The sequence below is a fragment of the Kogia breviceps genome, chromosome 6 (assembly GCF_026419965.1).
Source record: "Kogia breviceps isolate mKogBre1 chromosome 6, mKogBre1 haplotype 1, whole genome shotgun sequence".
Taxonomy (NCBI): domain Eukaryota; kingdom Metazoa; phylum Chordata; class Mammalia; order Artiodactyla; family Physeteridae; genus Kogia; species Kogia breviceps.
This window is the reverse complement of record NC_081315.1, coordinates 18,476,617-18,497,643: the sequence shown is the minus strand read 5'-3', so window position 1 is coordinate 18,497,643 and position 21,027 is coordinate 18,476,617. Positions and strand designations below refer to the sequence as shown.

Below are 21,027 nucleotides of genomic sequence, written 5' to 3'. Positions count from 1 at the left end.
TTTATTTCTCACAGTTCCCGGGGCTGAGAAATTCAACCAACGCACCATCAGATTGGACGTCTGATGAGTGCACTCTTCCTGGTTTTCAGATCTGCCTGTGTCTTCATGTGGCAGAAGGGACAAGAGAATTCTCTGGGTTCTCTTTTATAAGAGCACTAAGCCACTCCTAAGGACTCTGCCCTCATGACCTAATCACTTTCCAAAGGCCCAGCAGCCTAATACCATCACATTGGGCATTAAGATTTAACATATGGGGCTTCCCTGGTGGCGCAGTGGTTGAGAATCTGCCTGCCGATGCAGGGGACACGGGTTCGAGCCCCGGTCCGGGAAGATCCCACGTGCCGCGGAGCAACTAAGCCCGTGAGCCACAACTACCGAGCCTGCGCGTCTGAAGCCTGTGCTCCGCAACAAGAGAGGCCGAGATAGTGAGAGGCCCGCGCACCGCGATGAAGAGCGGCCCCCGCTTGCCACAACTAGAGAAAGCCCTCGCACAGAAACAAGGACCCAGCACAGCAAAAATAAATAAATAAAATTAATAAGCTCCTACCCCCAACATCTAAAAAAAAAAAAAAAGATTTAACATATGAATTTTGCGGGGACACAAACATTCAGTCCATAACTTCAGGCAACCCCTCCCAGTCACAAACTACGTATGACTCACATGGCATTGTGCATAATAAATAGCAGAGAGAGCCTTATGATATGCTTGTTGAGTTAAATTTTGTAATTTTCAGTAAAATAGAACCTTTCCTTTCCTCACTTTAATTCTAAACAGTTCACTAACAGAAACACTACCTAAGTCTCGTATACTGCTGAAAAGTAAAAAGGAATCATTTTTATGAGCCACGCTCTTCTTTGTTTACCCCGTGGACAATGTACCCCCAGGACACTAATGAATTGCTGCTGCTGAGGCCAATCCCTGACTGTGCAGGGCGCGGACAGTTTGGCGCCTGGGCGGAACAGTGCAAGGGAAAGTAATGAGATGAAAACAGCAGTGTTCACTTTAGCTCTTGCTGTAAAATAAGAAGAAAACAAATCAATGTCTTTCCCTCCGGGAGTTAGTGAATCAACTTCTTAATAAAGTCTGAAATATGTCTCCTCACTCAGTTTCCAGAGGGGAAATAGCATTTTTATAAATCAGTTTAATTTCTCTAAGTTTCTAAGCCACCAATCCTATCTTTTATGGGAACTCAACCAATCTAGTTGAAGCCAGTGGGTGTTGAGTATACAGGATAGGGAAAAAAAAAAAAATTGTGGGCTAAATCCATTAGTAAAAATACCCTGTACTGAAAAACTGCTTTGCATAGGAAGATTTGCAAATAAGTTATTTGAAAAGTTGACACTTTCTATTAAAGGGGACTTGATAGGTGAACTGGATCATTCAGAAAAAAATGTATGAAATTCCTACCACTATGGAGAGTTATTCTGAAGACATGCAATAGTTTATAAGGAAGTTGGGCAATTGTACAATTAGCCAAATCTATTTGTCAACTTTGTTTTCCAAACAGAATTTATAGCGTTGTTATCATTAAATTAGGACCATTAAACGCCCAGAGTTAATCACTCTTCACATATGTGGGTGAGACTTCATTGAGTTCAGAAAATTCATAAACCCACTCTGCTCTCTGGAAGCCAATATGAATCAGAGATTTCTGTATGAAATTAAGCTTATCTGGATAATGTTGACAGTAGTGTGAGCTTTGACCCAAATAACAATGGCATATATGCAGAAGGTAGTCTGCTGGTATGCATCTATCTGCTAATGAACCCATATTACAGTATTCTGAGAAAAAATATTAAAACAGGCAAACAAGAAAATATCTGCTCATTGTGAAACAGGGCTATGAGCGGTACAGGTGATATCATACATAACAATTATAATGGGTATTTTTAAATGTTGTTAAAACCCTACTGATGGTAGGGAAGTCGTACGAAGTTAGATCTAGTTGGTGAACAGCATACCATGCCATGAATTAAATTCTAGGGATTAAGATTCATGTTGGAGTAACTTAGCCAAGATGACAGAATTAGAAGTAGCCAAAATGTTCGTGGAAATCAACGTCTTTATAAAACAATGATGGTCAAAGTCGAGAGAATGATATTCAAAAGGCATAGCCTGATGACAAGAGCTACCTTAGAGAGGAAAGGAAATCCAAGAGATGGAAGCCGAGCCACGGAATAAAATCACAGCAAAATCCGGAACAAAGCAAGGACCTTAAGTGATTACATTAAATATTTTGCCTAATAGTCCACAGATTAATGCAAGGTTTGACCAGCACGATCTGCTTCCGAGAGGCCATGCTGTTGCGCGTAATGAATCACTCTGCGTTCTCACAAGCCCTACTTGCTTTCTACCGACCCTCGTGGAACAGCCTGGCAAAGGCGACAAAAGATTAGTTACAGGTAGTAGGCTCAGTGACATTTTGTAGGGCACTTCTGAGAAGCTGAATCCGTGGGCTTCAGATGCAATTAGAAGCAATATCAGCATCATGGCTCACCACAAATCCAGAGATTTCGGTCCCCAGAGAGAGCAACATATAAAGAAAAGCCCCAAATTCAATTCTTTGTTTTAAGAAGGTAGTTCAATACTCTGAGAAGAATTTGTTTCCAGAGATACTGAAAGCTTTTTTGGTGTCTGTGGGATGTACAATAATGGATAATAGTTGCACACAGTGATACGAAACTATAAGATGAAAATTAGTCCAGAGCTAAGTTCAGTGAAGTTGGCCTAGTTGAGATTATACCATGAATGTATTAGCTGTGACTGGGCAATGAGTAGTCACCACGTCTGAGGAAATGGTCAGTGCGACGGGGAAAGGGGCGAGAGACTGAAAAGTTAAAAATTGGCTTTAGAGACATCTTTGAGCAGAAAGTGGCAGGGGGGCTTCCCTGGTGGCACAGTGGTTGGGAGTCCGCCTGCCGGTGCGGGGGACGCGGGTTCGTGCCCCGGTCCGGGAGGATCCCACATGCCGCGGAGCGGCTGGGCCCGTGAGCCATGGCCGCTGAGCCTGCGCGTCCGGAGCCTGTGCTCCGCAACGGGAGAGGCCACAGCGGTGAGAGGCCCGCATACCACCCAAAAAAAAAAAAAAGAAAGTGGCAGGGGTCTCAGGTTTTTTGCAGCCAAGCTCCGCACAACTCTAATAACAATTCCCTCCTCTCCTAGGCACACCTGAAAATGGAAATGACCAGTAAGTAATGCTGCATCATTGTTTTCTTCTAGAAACTCTGACCCTGTCATTTATATAGGGGAAAGTATTGATCCTCTACTCATACTTCTTCTTCGGTTTTTCAAGCATTTTGCAGAAGGCACAGTATATGGGGTTTGACTACCTATTTGTCAGAGAGCTCTCAAGTATGAGAAATTCAACTGAGAAATTCCAACAACTGGCTCTTAAGCTTGGGTAAAGTGGTAAAATCAGAAATCAGAAGTTGCCCAAAAAATCATAGAAAAACACAGTTAGGGTTTTAAAATAGTTTTCCCATTGAACTTTTCAATATGCTTCTCACAATTAGGGAAAAATCATGCCTGCACCTTGAGACAGCTCTGAGTGGCTTTACTTTAACAACAGATGGTTATTTTGCTTCGACTTTACTAAAACAAACAAAGCAGTTGTAAGCAATCCAACCAACTGTTACAATCAAGGTGCTGCAAAGAGACAAACTATTTTAATGTCAAAACCAAATTCTGTGGTTAAGTTTTCTGTGTCGACCTGACTTTGTAGGCTGCCTTTTTGTGGGTGTTCTTGTATATTCATTGGGATGTGAACTTTAAGAATAATGTCCCTGGGCTTCCCTGGTGGCGCAGTGGTTGAGAGTCTGCCTGCCGATGCAGGGGACACGAGTTCGTGCCCCGGTCCAGGAGGATCCCACATGCCGCAGAGCGGCTGGGCCCGTGAGCCATGGCCGCTGAGCCTGCGCGTCCGGAGCCTGTGCTCCGCAATGGGAGAGGCCACAACGGTGAGAGGCCCGTGTACCACACACAAAAAAAAAAAAAAAAAAAAAATAATGTCCCTACACCACCTACCCTTCTTAATTAAAAGTAGAGGTTCTTGAGATGTCCAAGGAGAGGAATTGGGGTTTGAAACTATTTTGAGTCTGAGAAGGGATAGGTTGGAACTCTTGTTGAAATAGACAACAGTATAGTGTTTTCTTGTTGAAAACACTATACTGCAGTATCCACAACCTCATGAAAAGGAATTACCCAGAACTCAGATCAGTCCAAAAGGTTTGGAAACATTTTTATGTCTTCCCCTCACAATTCAGAAGTGGAGGCATGTGCAACATGGACCTCATGACAGATGGGTTTTTTTTTTTGTTTTTTTTCGGCTGTGCCACTCAGCATGAGGGATGTTAGTTCCCTAACCAGGGAACTAACCAGGGATCGAACCTGTGCCCCCTGCACTGGGAGTGCAGAGTCTTAACCACTGGACCGCCAGGGAAGTCCCTACATGACCCATCTTGATGTTTAATTTAGCTGATGATCATCACCATAGCAGAATAACAGATTCATTGGCTTGATTCCAGAAATGAAAGTGCTATAAAAGTATATGTGTCTGTACATGAAGAAACACAAGTTTTGCCAGAGAAACACAGAAAAATATATATGCATGTGCATCTTCTTCTTTCTGTTTGTATCATGTTTACTTTCCTTCACAGATATGTAATGCTAATTACTGTGGTGCTAACTTAATGTTTTCTGTTCCAAATAGACCTCAGTCCGATAAAGAGAGTGTGAAGCTTCTCACTGTTAAGACAATTTCTCATGAGTCTGGTAAGCTCCCAGATTGTCAATTAGATGAAAAGTCGTTATTTAAAAATCTAACTTGGATTTTGTTCATGTGAACATAACCGAAAAGCATAACTTCTCTAGAAAAACTCAATCATTAACTCCCAAGAAATACAAAATTCTCCTATGAAGAAAAGATGAGCCCTAGAAGTATCATTTTTGGTAAGATTATTAGACTATCTGGCTTTTGGAGGTTGCATGCAGATGTGTTCTAAAGAATGGGTGGTGACTAGAGGCATTTTCTAGTCTGCAGTAGTGGCAGAAAAAACATTAAGTATGCCGCAGGGTTTTTTATAAAGTATTGTTGTTTTGTTTCATTTTTGGTAATGGCCGTGTACAGTCAACTGGAACTAGGATTCATCAGTTAAAATGTGTATCATATTTTATATCACTTCAAATACTTTAATTGAGCTTCTCAGTAAGGACAAAACACAATTTCCTGTTGATAAAATTTACATTTCCTTTTTCTAGTTTCTTAGGTTTTGATTTTGTTTGGTTTGAAATCTAAAAAGATTTTCAAAATATAGGTATGATTTGTATGAATTATATTTATCGAAAGCAATGAAAAATGAGATGCTAGTTTTTAAAAAATTTAAAAAAACACAGATTACATTTTTGTTTTGAATAAACAAAATATTTAAAACATCAATATGACAAAACAGATAAATAAAAAGTAATTATGAGTTTTATGAAACAATCTATGTGGCTTTAATTTAAATATCAAGTTCCATCAAGACATTTACTATATTCAGTACCCCCAATTTTCCCTATACAAAATAGTCCCATAATACATATGTTATGTGAAGTGAAAGCTATCAGAAGATAAACATTATAAATATGTTGAAAAAAACAATTTTGTAAAACAAAAGGCTATAAATATAGTCCCAATTGAAGAGCAAGATATCAAAGGCTGAACGCGCTCCCCATTTCAGGTAGGAGATTTTAACTAGAACAAACTACAACCGATAGACAAAAGAGTTGGAAAGCAAGGGCATCCAAAATCTGCAGAGACAGGGCCAAATCCCTCATGGGAGCCATTTTCTCTTACGAGAGATTTTCATTCTTGTATCTCTTACACATTTCTTTCTTCCCACACTGTTCTCTTGAAGGTAACCATATGAATGAATGAAAGAGTAAAATTCCTCCACAGGATAATTGGAAGCCACTCACCAGTTTCTCCTGGCTGTTTACCAGCCTTGACTAAGTAGCTGAGCCTATTCTACTTGGTCAAGGAAAACCTCCAGGCAAGCAGATTAAATGTGAACTAGTCTTGAGTAAGGTTAGGAAGGACCCAGAGTGTGACTACACCATTTATCAAGAAAAGTTCTGAGAATCTGCCTGTGACTTGTAAGCAGCATGACATCCTGTAATGTCATGCACACTCCTTTATCCCCTCGGGGTTTAAACGGAACACTCGGCTGCTTCTGGGGGAAGCTGTGGACCAGAGCCTCTGTATAGGAGCCCTTGGCTCTCCTGGTGAGGAGGGGGCTGAGATCAGGACCACCTGCTCTGCTACCTATTTCTACCAGGGAAATGACCATTGACACCAGAATCATGGCTTTCAGGAGGGGAAATCCACAGAGAAACCTTGTGTTTCTTGGTTGCAAAGTTGCTTTCTGATTCTCCTTCAAGGCCCAAGGATAATTCTGTGTAAGCTACTATCTCCCACCCTCATACTCACTGCAATAGTAAGTGGGTAGACCACGGTGGAATAGTTAAGAAGACCCTTAACTACCCAAACTTCCTTTTCTTCATAAGGAGCTTTTCAGGTCATAGGTCTAAGGAGGAAATATTACTATGGAAATAATAAGATCTAGCCTCTGGTACTTTTATTTCTGACAACCTCAAGTTAGGAAGCACACTTCTTTTAATAAAATAATCTCTCAAAAGTCAACCTAGCTGATTATAGAAAATATTTGGTAATAGGGGAAAACTAAAATGGGTGACTCAGAGTTGATTTCAATAGCCTAGAACTGATAATCTAAAACAATGCCCTCCAAAGTATCTTTGTACTATCACAGTTTTTATTAAAGTCTGTCCACCATTAACAGGATTTGATGGCTCCTGAAACGCCTGCAAACAAATCTCTTTCCACCTTCTTTCAAAACTTATTCAAATATGCTTTTGTTATAAAATTATGCTCACCACACTCAATAGAAATTACATTATTATAATTATTTTCACTTAAATATCTCTTCCCTAATAGTGACATCATTCTAAAATATAACTAGAATAGTCTGAAATGATTAGGTTTTATATAAGTTCACAGGTTTAGCCTAAATTTCCACTATCACCTATATACAATTTTTTAAATAGTTAAAAAATACAGAAAAAGAATTTGATAGAACGAATATGTGACGACTCACCACTCAGAACTGATGATTGTTATATTTCATATTATGTGCTACATGGCCTAAGGGACATAGTATTAATTAATGCACCAATGTGGGTAACAACATGAAATTTGAGATTCAGTGGTCTTAAGAATTCACTGGATTGGTCAGTATGTCAATTTATAAACTCTGGTCTTATATCTCAAAATAAATTTTGCCATTTTAGAGGTCAATATATCATGTTTCCAAGGAAACAGAGCTCTGCAGCAACTCACCTTCAGGGGGAATGCCCGTGGATGCTAAATTTTCTGGATTTCTACCAGCCTCTATGTGTAATGGTTATTGTTCTGAGTATTTTTTCTGGATAAGACAGTTCCTTGCCTCAAATCCTCCTCCTCTAATTGGCCATGGTGTTCATCCATCGACACTTCCTGCTTCTTCTAAATATGTTCTTTGTCAAGCAGGGTTCTTCCATTGAAAATGTGGCCCATGATGTTTAAAATTTGATTACTTCAATTAGGAGCTTTCTTTAATGTAAAAGAGAAAGCCTACTAGGGTATACACAAGAATGTGCTTTCAGAAAAAAATGACCACCAAACATAGCAGATCACGGAGTCCGTTATGAGAGCGTATAAGATACCACTCAGGGTTAGTAAGAAGTCTTGCCAAGTTAAACACGCTCATGATTTACTACCACATATATATGTGACATGATGCATTTTAAACATGATTCCCACTTACACCACTCTTCAGAAAGATAATGTACATTATCTCACTTTTAACATGTAAGGCTTTACAAATATGAAGAAAATTGCCTAAATTAAGGAATACATGATTCCACAAAAGAAAGAAAATACTGTATCACTGAATTTAATTTCAAAGCATCACTTGGTTTTGAACTATTTGGAGGAAGAAAACGCAGATCTGAATCCATTTATAATTTTGCTTTGCTGGGAAAACTCTGATAAGTTTTCATTACTTAAGATTAGGTGCCAACACTTTAGCATGTCTACAAGGCCTTGCATGATGTGCCAGATTTCACTTGCTCAAATTTTGAACCACTCAATAACATGTACTTCCCGGATGTCACTCATCTCCTAGCCTCTGTGTTGCTCACTGAACTCAAGCTCTTTTGAAGGAGGAGACAGCACCTTGGTCTCCTTTGTCACTCCCACCTCCCCACCTCCCCTCCTACTCCTTGTGGTATTTACATATTATTCATATATCATTAGTATACTAATATTAATTAGTATGTTATGGTAATTACTCATTAAATGTACAGTTCCTTTTCTGTTTATGTTTTACAAACGTTCATTAACAACTAGAATTGAACAACTGTATAAAGATGAGGGAAAGATTCATAGACGTATAAAACCATACAGAGATTCAGCATCTGTCTTCACAGCCCTTCAATAGTTGCGTCAACCTCTGCATTTACCCCAAGGCCTCCTTGACTGTCCCAGCTGTACGTGGTCTGTCTCTCCTCTAACTGTTGATTGGCAAGTCAGCATGCACTACTGCCTTGAATATCTCTTCGTGGCTCAAACTGCCATTTTAATATTTGACCATGTTATGTATAATGGAGAATGGGGGAAAATGGAGATTAGAAAAGAATTAAAAATTAACCTATGAGAGAAAACCTTGATATGATCAGTATTGGCATTTGGTGTATATCTTTCCAGTTGTTTTTTTCTAGGTGTGTATGTACTTTGTTTGCTTTTACCATATATATCATGATTGTAACTGTTATTTGAATCATATGGTTATTGAATCTTTCCACACTTTCTATTCCCAGTTAGACAGACTTCGGGAGATATTAAGAATTGAAGTTTTTCATATGATTTGTTTTACATGACTTCTGGCAGGCAGTAGGGGTTCAATAAATGTTTCTTTTGTTTACTTCTTATTCCTGTACTTTATAGCCATGGATTCCAGGACATGCTGTGCTTTTTGTTAAATAAACAATAGTGAGCAAAGGGCTGTAGTGGGGCAGGGGCTGTGAGGGCTGTCGCTCTGAGCCTGACATGTTTTGAAGCAGAAGACTTGAGGAGCTCTTGAAGGGGAGCCCCAGGCTTTTTCTTCTTAGGTCTCTGGTACTATTTACTATCGCCATGACAGTGCAGGTAACGGGTGACATCAGTGGAGTCCCCAGAAGACTGCTTTCCTAGCTGGCAGATAAAAGCTGGAGCAAAACAATGACATGTGTTCTCAAAGCTGGACACTTGGACCCACACCGCTTTTATATAATGTGACTGCTGTTGTTACTTGAATCTACATGAAAGACACAGGCAATGTGAAATGCTTTGAACACAAATCCAAGAGCATGTAAAAATACTTGGGGGCTTCCCTGGTGGCACAGTGGTTAAGGATCCGCCTGCCAATGCAGGGGACGTGGGTTCGAGCCCTGGGCCGGGAAGATCCCACGTGCAGGGGAGCAACTAAGCCCGTGCGCCACAGCTACTGAGCCTGTGCTCTAGAGCCCATGAGCCACAACTACTGAGCCTGCGGGTCTAGAGCCCGTGCTCTGCAACAAGAGGAGCCACTGCAGTGAGAAGCCCGCGCACCGCGACGAAGAGTGGCCCCCTATCAAGGCAACTAGACAAAGCCCACGTGCAGCAACGAAGACCCAATGCAGCCCAAAATAAATAAAATAAATAAATTTTTTAAAAAAATGCTTGGGGCCTCTCAGCTCCCCATCATCCTAAGTTAATATTTATCTTTATATCGATGATGGAATAACATTGTTATTTTGAGCAATGTTCCCTGTGCTGCTTTGTATGTCATCAAAGTATTCATGTTGGCCCATAAATTCATTTTCACAAAACTGTCACTGAATTATTTAAACAAAGGACCCTAGAATGTTTTCCTGATAAAACGGCATTTAAAAAATATGATGTAGTTTTGCTCAGGCAGAGCCAGCTTATGGAACAAGCAAAATTCAATAACTTATCCCCTAGGATAAGTTATAAGCCTCTCTTGCTATCACCTCCCAACTCACACCCCCTATCTGCAGGGAGTGAGTTAGCATTGCTCCTCTAGGGTAAAAATAAACAATGGCCGAATAAAGCTCATAAATCTTGGTGAACAATTTCCAGGCAATACCAAGAGGTAAGTTGTGGCTCTAATGACGTTCTTGAAGGGACATTGGACTTTCCTTGAAAAACAAAAAACAAGCCAAGAAACTTTGATTTTCATCCTTATTCACTCTCTGAGCTTATAGATCAAAGCATATCTTCTGTTTTTAGGTGAGCGCTCTGCACAAGGAAAAACCAAGAACTGACAGCTTGATGAATCCTCTCCACACCTGGGCAATAAATATGTAAGTTCCCTAATTTCACTCACTGAGATACTCATTAATATCTGTTTTGTTAGCCTGCTGCAGCTCAGATTATTTTTAAAGACTTTTATAACCTGAAAAGTTAATAGCTTGTGTCAGTTAAACCATCATTTTCTATTTGTCTAAAAACAAACTCTAAGAACACTTGCCAGAGGAATAAATGTCTTGGGGGCTGTAGAAGATTCTTCCAGTTGCCCTGCCTACCTCAGGAATGATACAATTCATTCTTTCTGCCTGTTGGTAATGTTTCCTCATAGATGCAGTTTGCCTCTGTCTGGGTCAGCATATACATACTTAACAGTGGCAGTTAGACAGGGTTCTATTGCTAAGGAAGACTTGCAGGACCCAAAATGACAGTTAAAAAAAAAAAAAAAAGATATGACATAGCCGCTGCATTAAGGTAAGAATGCGCATCACAGCCAAAGGCTGGCTCAGGGAGAGGGGTCCAGAGATGCCGGGGGGAGGTCCAATTGTCCTCGCTCAGTAAGAACCGTACCCAGATGTACTTTCTCTCAGGAGCCAGGAACCATGGATGTGTGCACAAAGTACCTCTAACAAGGTGATCCAAAATGCACTCTCAGCTGGGGTTTCTTATACAGTAAGTCCCCTACATGTGAACCTTCAAGTTGCGAACTTTCAAAGCTGCGAACGTGCGTTCCATCAACGTCAGGCATGAGTGAAATTGCACTCTGTCTCCTCTTCCTAACAACCCTTCAGCTCTACCATCTCCCACTTCCTCTTCCTCCTCCAGTCAGTAACTCTTCTTGCCTGTTCACTCAGTGCCAGCCCCTGTATGCCCGCTGCGGTACTGTACTTTTCAAGGTACTGTACTGTAAGGTTAAAAATGTTTTCTTCATTTTTAAAAAATATATTATTTGTGTGAAAAGTATTATAAACCTATTACAGTACAGTACTATACAGCCGATTGTGTTAGCTGGGTACCTAGGCTAACTTTGTTGGACTTACGAACAAATTGGACTTACAAACACGCTCTCGGAACAGAACTCGTTCGTATGTAGGGGACTTACAGTACCCAGATGGTCATGTAGGCACATTCTTGCTGTATAACTAGATGAGTGACAGAGCCCTCCAGGTGTCTCAATGAGACCAGATGCAAGGTGATCAATCTCATTACGTTAATTGCCAATCAATGAATAATTGAAACCTCTCAAAATTATGGTTACAAGCAACTGCTATTCTGTGCGTTCCATTCTTTGACCAGGAGTCAGTGCAATGCAGGTACCTGGCTTATTTCAGTAAAACAACTCAGCCCGATTTCAGGCCTGCTGTAATTAACCTTTCCAGCTTAGCATGGGACTGTCTTTTGCTTTTCTAGAACTGGGTAAGAAAAGTTTCTTTTGACTTATTTTTCACAAGCAGCGTTGATTAAGTGCCTTCACAATTAGTGTTTGATAATTTTTAGAACCTGCAGAGAAATTTACTCTTTAGCAACTAATAGTAAAAAAACGAAAGAACAGATAAATAGGTGTCTGCCCAGAATTGACCTAAACACAATGGTAGTCACTCTGGGTCGTGTCCGGGGGGAATATAACTGTTATGCCCACTACCTATGTCTACTTCCCAGCACAAATACAATGCTGTTATGGACACTCAGCCAGTGTTTATTGAATAAATGATGCCAGCCATGCTTCTCTGGCCAGGAGCAGGAGACATAAACAAAGGAGTGTCATCCAGACATGCATCAGTGTCAGAATTTCATCCTTCTCTAGCCAGCGAGGGGTGGGTTAGGATGAGATGAATCTGGGACTTGCCTATCCTTTTGCAACGCACTCTTTCAGATGCAAAATTCAAGAACCTGAGAAGTGCGAGAAATTTGTGGCGACGTGGTCCAGCCCTCTCTATAGTATATGGCAAGCTTCCTTCCGTACAACCTATGGTTTCTTTGCAATCCTGTGGCTAGTAAAAGGATGCTTTCCAGATTGTTAAAATGCTCAAATCTTAGTGACTAATTGTCCAGTTTGGAGGAAGAAGTCTTCTCTTCAGTTGGAAAGAGAAAGAAAAGTCGCTATGCAGGAGACAGTCTCTATACAGGAGAAAAGGAAGAGTACTGACCCAAACAAGCTCAACAAAACGAATTATTATCCAACTCCCATTCCTTTCCATTTTTGTACGTTAAAAAATATTCCTAGCCTCTAATCTCATGTCTTTTGATTTGCAGAGGTAAATAGCTTCTGTTGCCTTTCTGAGTAATTGTGGAATTACATAACTATGTTCTGAAGAGTAAAGATGAAAGTAATGGGAAGAAACATGTTTGAAATTGGTCAGTTCTGTTGTCTGTTTGTTTTACCCTTTTTCAATATATTTCTCTTAGCAACCATTGTACTTTTTTTTTTTTTAACATCTTTATTTGAGTATAACTGTTTTACAATAGTGTGTTAGTTTCTCTTTTACAACAAAGTGAATCAGTTATACATATACATATGTTCCCATAACTCTTCCCTCTTTTGTCACCCTCCCTCCCACCCTCCCTATCCCACCCCTCTAGGTGGTCACTAAGTACAGAGGTGAACTCCCTGTGCTATGCTGTAGCTTCCCACTAGCTATCTAATTTACATTTGGTAGTGTGTATATGTCCCTGCCACTCTCTCACATCGTCACAGCTTACCCTTCCCCCTCCCCATATCCTCAAGTCCATGCTCTAGTAGGTCTGTGTTTTATTCCCATCCTACCACTAATCTCTTCATGACATTTTTTTTTTTTTTTTTTTAGATTCCATATATATGTGTTAGCATACGGTATTTGTTTTTGTCCTTCTGACTTACTTCACTCTGTATGACAGATTCCAGGTCTATCCACCTCATTACAAATAACTCAGTTTCATTTCTTTTTATGGCTGAGTAATATTCCATTGTATATATGTGCCACATCTTCCTTATCCATTCATCTGTTGATGGACACTTAGGTTGCTTCCATGTCCTGGCTATCGTAAATAGAGCTGCAATGAACATTTTGGTACATGAGTCTTTCTGAATTATGATTTTCTCAGGGTATATGCCCAGTAGTGGGATTGCTGGGTCATATGGTAGTTCTATTTGTAGTTTTTTAAGGAACCTCCATACTGTTCTCCATAGTGGCTGTATCATTTTACATTCCCACCAGCAGTGCAAGAGTGTTCCCTTTTCTCCACACCCTCTCCAGCATTTATTGTTTCTAGAGTTTTCGATGATGGCCAATCTGGCCGGTGTGAGATGATATCTCATTGTAGTTTTGATTTGCATTTCTCTAATGATTAATGATGTTGAGCATTCTTTCATGTGTTTGTTGGCTATCTGTATATCTTCTTTGGAGAAATGTCTATTTAGTTCTTCTGCCCATTTTTGGATTGGGCTGCTTGTTTTTTTGTTATTGAGCTGCATGAGTTGCTTATAAATTTTGGATATTAATCCTTTGTCAGTTGCTTCATTTGCAAATATTTTCTCCCATTCTGAGGGTTGTCTTTTGGTCTTGTTTATGGTATCCTTTGCTGTGCAAAAGCTTTTAAGTTTCATTAGATCCCATTTGTTTATTTTTGTTTTTATTTCCATTTCTCTAGGAGATGGGTCAAAAAGGATCTTGCTGTGATTGATGTCATAGAGTGTTCTGCCTATGTTTTCCTCTAAGAGTTTGATAGTGTCTGCCCTTACATTTAGGTCTTTAACCCATTTTGAGTTTATTTTTGTGTATGGTGTTAGGGAGTGTTCTAATTTCATACTTCTACATGTAGCTGTCCAGTTTTCCCAGCACCACTTATTGAAGAGGCTGTCTTTTCTCCAATGTATATTCTTGCCTCCTTTATCAAAGATAAGGTGACCATATGTGTGTGGGTTTATCTCTGGGCTTTCTATCCTGTTCCATTGATCTATATTTCTGTTTTTGTGCCAGTACCATATTGTCTTGATTACTGTGGCCTTGTAGTATAGTCTGAAGTCAGGGAGCCTGATTCCTCCAGCTCCATTTTTCGTTCTCAAGATTGCTTTGGCTATTCGGGGTCTTTTGTGTTTCCATACAAATTGTGAAATTCTTTTTTCTAGTTCTGTAAAAAATGCCAGTGGCAATTTGATAGGGATTGTATTGAATCTGTATATTGCTTTGGGTAATACAGTCATTTTCACTATGTTGATTCTTCCAACCCAAGAACATGGTATATTTCTCCACCTATTTGTATCATCTTTAATTTCTTTCATCAGTGTCTTATAGTTTTCTGCATACAAGTCTTTTGTCTCCTTAGGTAGGTTTATTCCTAGATATTTTATTCTTTTTGTTGCAATGGTAAATGGGAGTGTTTTCTTAATTTCATTCTCAGATTTTTCATCATTAGTGTATAAGAATGCCAGAGATTTCTGTGCATTAACTTTGTATCCTGCTACTTTACCAAATTCATTGATTAGTTCTAGTAGTTTTCTGGTAGCATCCTTAGTATTCTCTATGTATAGTATCATGTCATCTGCAAACAGTGACAGCTTTACTTCTTCTTTTCCTATTTGGATTCCTTTTATTTCTTTATTTTCTCTAATTGCTGTGGCTAGAACTTCCAAAACTATGTTGAATAAGAGTGGTGAGAGTGGGCAACCTTGTCTTGTTCCTGATCTTAGTGGAAATGGTTTCAGTTTTTCACCATTGAGAACAATGCTGGCTGTGGGTTTGTCATATATTGCCTTTATTATATTGAGGAAAGTTCCCTCTATGCCTACTTTCTGCAGGGTTTTTATCATAAATGGGTGTTGAATTTTGTCAAAAGCTTTCTCTGCATCTATTGAGATGATCATATGGTTTTTCTCCTTCAGTTTGTTGATATGGTGTATCACGTTGATTGATTTGCGTATATTGAAGAATCCTTGCATTCCTGGGATAAACCCCACTTGATCATGGTGTATGATCCTTTTAATGTGCTGTTGGATTCTGTTTGCTAGTATTTTGTTGAGGATTTTTGCATCTATGTTCATCAGTGATATTGGCCTATAGTTTTCTTTCTTTGTGACGTCTTTGTCTGGTTTTGGTATCAGGGTGATGGTGGCCTCATAGAATGAGTTTGGGAGTGTTCCTACCTCTGCTATCTTTTGGAAGAGTTTCAGAAGGATAGGTGTTAGCTCTTCTCTAAATGTTTGATAGAATTCGCCTGTGAAGCCATCTGGTCCTGGGCTTTTGTTTGTTGGAAGATTTTAAATCACAGTTTCAATTTCAGTGCTTGTGATTGGTCTGTTCATGTTTTCTATTTCTTCCTGGTTCAGTCTTGGCAGGTTGTGCATTTCTAAGAATTTGTCCATTTCTTCCAGGTTGTCCATTTTATTGCCATAGAGTTGCTTGTAGTAATCTCTAATAATCTTTTGTATTTCTGCAGAGTCAGTTGTTACATCTCCTTTTTCATTTCTAATTCTATTGATTTGAGTCTTCTCCCTTTTTTTCTTGATGAGTCTGGCTAATGGTTTATCAATTTTATTTATCTTCTCAAAGAACCAGCTTTTACTTTTATTGATCTTTGCTATTGTTTCCTTCATTTCTTTTTCATTAATTTCTTTTTTTTTTTTTTTTGTTTTCCTTCCCTTTTATTTATTTATTTTTTTTTAACATCTTTATTGGAGTATAATTGTTTTACAATAGTGTGTTAGTCTTCCCTCTACAACAAACTAAATCAGTTATACATACACACATGCTCCCACATCTCCTCCCTCTTGCATCACCCTCTCTCCCACCCTCCCTATCCCACCCCCCCAGGCGGTCACACAGCACAGAGGTGATCTCCCTGTGCTATGCAGCAGCTTCCCACCAGCTATCTAATTTACATTTGATAGTGTATATATGTCCCTGCCACTCCCCCACTTCGTCACAGCCCACCCCTCCCCCTCCCCATATCCTCAAGTCCATGCTCGAATAAGTCTGTGTTTTATTCCCGTCCTACCACTAACCTCTTCGTGACATTTTTTTCCCTTAGAGTCCATATATATGTGTTAGCATACGGTATTTGTTTTTCTCCTTCTGACTTACTTCACTCTGTATGACAGACTCCAGGTCCATCCACCTCATTATAAATAACTCAGTTTCATTTCTTTTTATGGCTGAGTAATATTCCATTGTATATATGTGCCACATCTTCTTTATCCATTCATCTGTTGATGGACACTTAGGTTGCTTCCATGTCCTGGCTATTGTAAATAGAGCTGCAATGAACATTTTGGTACATGAGTCTTTCTGAATTATAGTTTTCTCAGGGTATATTCCCAGTAGTGGGATTGCAGGGTCGTATGGTAGTTCTATTTGTAGTTTTTTAAGGAACCTCCATACTGTTCTCCATAGCGGCTGTATCAATTTACATTCCCACCAGCAGTGCAAGAGGGTTCCCTTTTCTCCACACCCTCTCCAGCATTTATTGTTTCTAGAGTTTTTGATGATGGCCAGTCTGACCGGTGTGAGATGATATCTCATTGTAGTTTTGATTTGCATTTCTCTAATGATTAATGAGGTTGAGCATTCTTTCATGTGTTTGTTAGCAATCTGTATATCTTCTTTGGAGAAATGTCTATTTAGTTCTTCTGCCCATTTTTGGATTGGGTTGTTTGTTTTTTTGTTATTGAGCTGCATGAGTTGCTTATAAATTTTGGAAATTAATCCTTTGTCAGTTGCTTCATTTGCAAATATTTTCTCCCATTCTGAGGGTTGTCTTTTGGTCTTGTTTATGGTATCCTTTGCTGTGCAAAAGCTTTTAAGTTTCATTAGGTCCCATTTGTTTATTTGTGTTTTTATTTCCATTTCTCTAGGAGATGGGTCAAAAAGGATCTTGCTGTGATTTATGTCGTATAGTGTTCTGCCTATGTTTTCCTCTAAGAGTTTGATAGTGTCTGCCCTTACATTTAGGTCTTTAACCCATTTTGAGTTTATTTTTGTGTGTGGTGTTAGGGAGTGTTCTAATTTCATACTTTTACATGTAGCTGTCCAGTTTTCCCAGCACCACTTATTGAAGAGGCTGTCTTTTCTCCACTGTATATCCTTCCCTCCTTTATCAAAGATAAGGTGACCATATGTGTGTGGGTTTATCTCTGGGCTCTCTATCCTGTTCCATTGATCTATATTTCTGTTTTTGTGCCAGTACCATATTGTCTTGATTACTGTAGCCTTGTAGTAGAGTCTGAAGTCAGGGAGCCTAATTCCTCCAGCTCCATTTCTCGTTCTCAAGATTGCTTTGGCTATTCGGGGTCTTTTGTGTTTCCATACAAATTGTGAAATTTTTTGTTCTAGTTCTGTAAAAAATGCCAGTGGTAATTTGATAGGGATTGCATTGAATCGGTAGATTGCTTTGGGTAGTATAGTCATTTTCACAATGTTGATTCTTCCAATCCAAGAACATGGTATATTTCTCCACCTATTTGTATCATCTTTAATTTCTTTCATCAGTGTCTTATAGTTTTCTGCATACAAGTCTTTTGTCTCCTTAGGTAGGTTTATTCCTAGATATTTTATTCTTTTTGTTGCAATGGTAAATGGGAACGTTTTCTTAATTTCACTCTCAGATTTTTCATCATTAGTGTATAAGAATGCCAGAGATTTCTGTGCATTAATTTTGTATCCTGCAACTTTACTAAATTCATTGATTAGCTCTAGTAGTTTTCTGGTAGCATCCTTAGGATTCTCTATGTATAGTATCATGTCATCTGCAAACAGTGACAGCTTTACTTCTTCTTTTCCTATTTGGATTCCTTTTATTTCTTTATTTTCTCTGATTGCTGTGGCTAGAACTTCCAAAACTAGGTTGAATAAGAGTGGTGAGAGTGGGCAACCTTGTCTTGTTCCTGATCTTAGTGGAAATGGTTTCAGTTTTTCACCATTGAGAACGATGCTAGCTGTGGGTTTGTCATATATTGCCTTTATTATGTTGAGGAAAGTTCCCTCTATGCCCACTTTCTGCAAGGTTTTTATCATAAATGAGTGTTGAATTTTGTCAAAAGCTTTCTCTGCATCTATTGAGATGATCATATGGTTTTTCTCCTTCAGTTTGTTGATATGGTGTATCACATTGATTGATTTGCGTATATTGAAGAATCCTTGCATTCCTGGGATAAACCCCACTTGATCATGGTGTATGATCCTTTTAATGTGCTGTTGGATTCTGTTTGCTAGTATTTTGTTGAGGATTTTTGCATCTATGTTCATCAGTGATATTGGCCTATAGTTTTCTTTCTTTGTGACGTCTTTGTCTGGTTTTGGTATCAGGGTGATGTTGGCCTCATAGAATGAGTTTGGGAGTGTTCCTCCCTCTGCTATCTGTTGGAAGAGTTTGAGAAGGATAGGTGTTAGCTCTTCTCTAAATGTTTGATAGAATTCGCCTGTGAAGCCATCTGGTCCTGGACTTTTGTTTGCTGGAAGATTTTTTTTTTTTTTTTTTTTTTTTTTTTTTTTTTTTGCGGTATGCGGGCCTCTCACTGTTGTGGCCTCTCCCATTGCGGAGCACAGGCTCCGGACGCACAGGCTCAGCGGCCATGGCTCACGGGCTTAGTTGCTCCGCGGCATGTGGGATCTTCCCGGACCAGGGCACGAACCCGTGTCTCCTGCATCGGCAGGCGGATTCTCAACCACCGCGCCACCAGGGAAGCCCTGCTGGAAGATTTTTAATCACAGTTTCAATTTCAGTGCTTGTGATTGGTCTGTTCATATTTTCTATTTCTTCCTGGTTCAGTCTCGGCAGGTTGTGCATTTCTAAGAATTTGTCCATTTCTTCCAGGTTGTCCATTTTATTGGCATACAGTTGCTTGTAGTAATCTCTAATAATCTTTTGTATTTCTGCAGTGTCAGTTGTTATATCTCCTTTTTCATTTCTAATTCTATTGATTTGAGTCTTCTCCCTTTTATTCTTGATAAGTCTGGCTAATGGTTTATCAATTTTATTTATCTTCTCAAAGAACCAGCTTTTAGTTTTATTGATCTTTGCTATTGTTTCCTTCACTTCTTTTTCATTTATTTCTGATCTGATCTTTATGATTTCTTTCCTTCTGCTAAATTTGGGGGTTTTTTGTTCTTCTTTCTCTAATTGCTTTAAGTGCAAAGTTAGGTTGTTTATTCGAGATGCTTCCTGTTTCTTAAGGTATGATTGTATTGCTATAAACTTCCCTCTTAGAACTGCTTTTGCTGTATCCCATAGGTTTTGGGTCGTCGTGTCTCCATTGTCATTTGTTTCTAAGTACTTTTTGATTTCCTCTTTGATTTCTTCAGTGATCACTTCGTTATTAAGTAGTGTATTGTTTAGCCTCCATGTGCTTGTATTTTTTACAGATCTTTTCCTGTAATTGATATCTAGTCTCATAGCGTTGTGGTCAGAAAAGACACTTGATACGATTTCAATTTTCTTAAATTTGCCAAGGCTAGATTTGTGACCCAAGATATGATCTATCCTGGAGAATGTTCCATGGGCACTTGAGAAAAATGTGTATTCTGTTGTTTTTGGATGGAATGTCCTATAAATATCAAGTAAATCCATCTTGTATAATGTATCATTTAAAGCTTGTGTTTCTTTATTTTCATTTTGGATGATCTGTCCATTGGTGACAGGGGGGTGTTAAAGTCCCCTACTATGATTGTGTTACTGTCGATTTCCCCTTTTATGGCTGTTAGTATTTGCCTTATGTATTGAGGTGCGTCTATGTTGGGTGCATAAATATTTACAATTGTTATATCTTCTTCATGGATCGATCCCTTGATCATTATATAGTGTCCTTCTTTGTCTCTTGTAATAGTTTTTATTTTAAAGTCTATTTTGTCTGATATGAGAATTGCTACTCCAGCTTTCTTCTGATTTCCATTTGCATGGAATATCTTTTTCCATCCCCTCACTTTCAGCCTGTAAGTGTCCCTAGGTCTGAAGTGAGTCTCTTGTAGACAGCATATATATATGGGTCTTGTTTTTGTATCCATTCAGCCAGTCTGTGTCTTTTGGTGGGAGCATTTAATCCATTTACATTTAAGGTAATTATTGATATGTGCGTTCCTATTACCATTTACTTAATTGTTTCAGGTTGTTCTTGTAGGTCTTTTCCTTCTCTTATGTTTCTTGCTTAGAGAAGTTCCTTTAGCATTTGTTGTAAAGCTGGTTTGGTGGTGCTGTACTCTCTCAGCTTTTGCTTGTCTGTAAAGGTTTTAATTTCTCCATCAAATCTGAATGAGATCCTTGCTGGGTAGAGTAGTCTTGGTTGTAGGTTTTTTTCCTTCATCACTTTAAATATGTCCTGCCACTCCCTTCTGGCTTGTAGAGTTTCTGCTGAAAGATCAGATGTTAGCCTTATGGGGATTCCCTTGTGTGTTATTTGTTGTTTTTCCCTTGCTGCTTTTAATATGTTTTCTTTGTATTTAATTTTTGACAGTTTGATTATTATGTGTCTCGGCGTGTTTATCCTTGGGTTTATCCTGTATGGGACTCTCTGTGCTTCCTGGACTTGGTTGACTATTTCCTTTCCTATATTAGGGAAGTTTTCAACTATAATCTCTTCAAATATTTTCTCAGTCCCTTTCTTTTTCTCTTCTTCTTCTGGGACCCCTATGATTTGAATGTTGGTGCGTTTAATGTTGTCCCAGAGATCTCTGAGACTGTC

The 21,027-nt window shown here is 39.1% G+C and overlaps 1 protein-coding gene and 1 long non-coding RNA gene across 2 annotated transcripts in view; one reads left to right on the top strand and one right to left on the bottom strand.

Annotated features, from left to right (window-relative positions):
- LOC136794344 (uncharacterized) overlaps positions 1-21,027 on the bottom strand; it is a 111,567-nt gene that overhangs the window by 20,768 nt on the left and 69,772 nt on the right. The window lies entirely within an intron of this gene.
- The window catches only part of EMCN (endomucin), a 109,642-nt gene that overhangs the window by 78,581 nt on the left and 10,034 nt on the right, over positions 1-21,027 (top strand). Inside the window, exons 9-11 of the mRNA XM_059066524.2 lie at positions 3,164-3,188; positions 4,710-4,771; positions 10,365-10,438. Coding sequence (XP_058922507.1) covers positions 3,164-3,188; positions 4,710-4,771; positions 10,365-10,399 — 122 coding nt within the window. The 3' untranslated portion in view covers positions 10,400-10,438. The remainder of the gene's footprint in view (positions 1-3,163; positions 3,189-4,709; positions 4,772-10,364; positions 10,439-21,027) is intronic.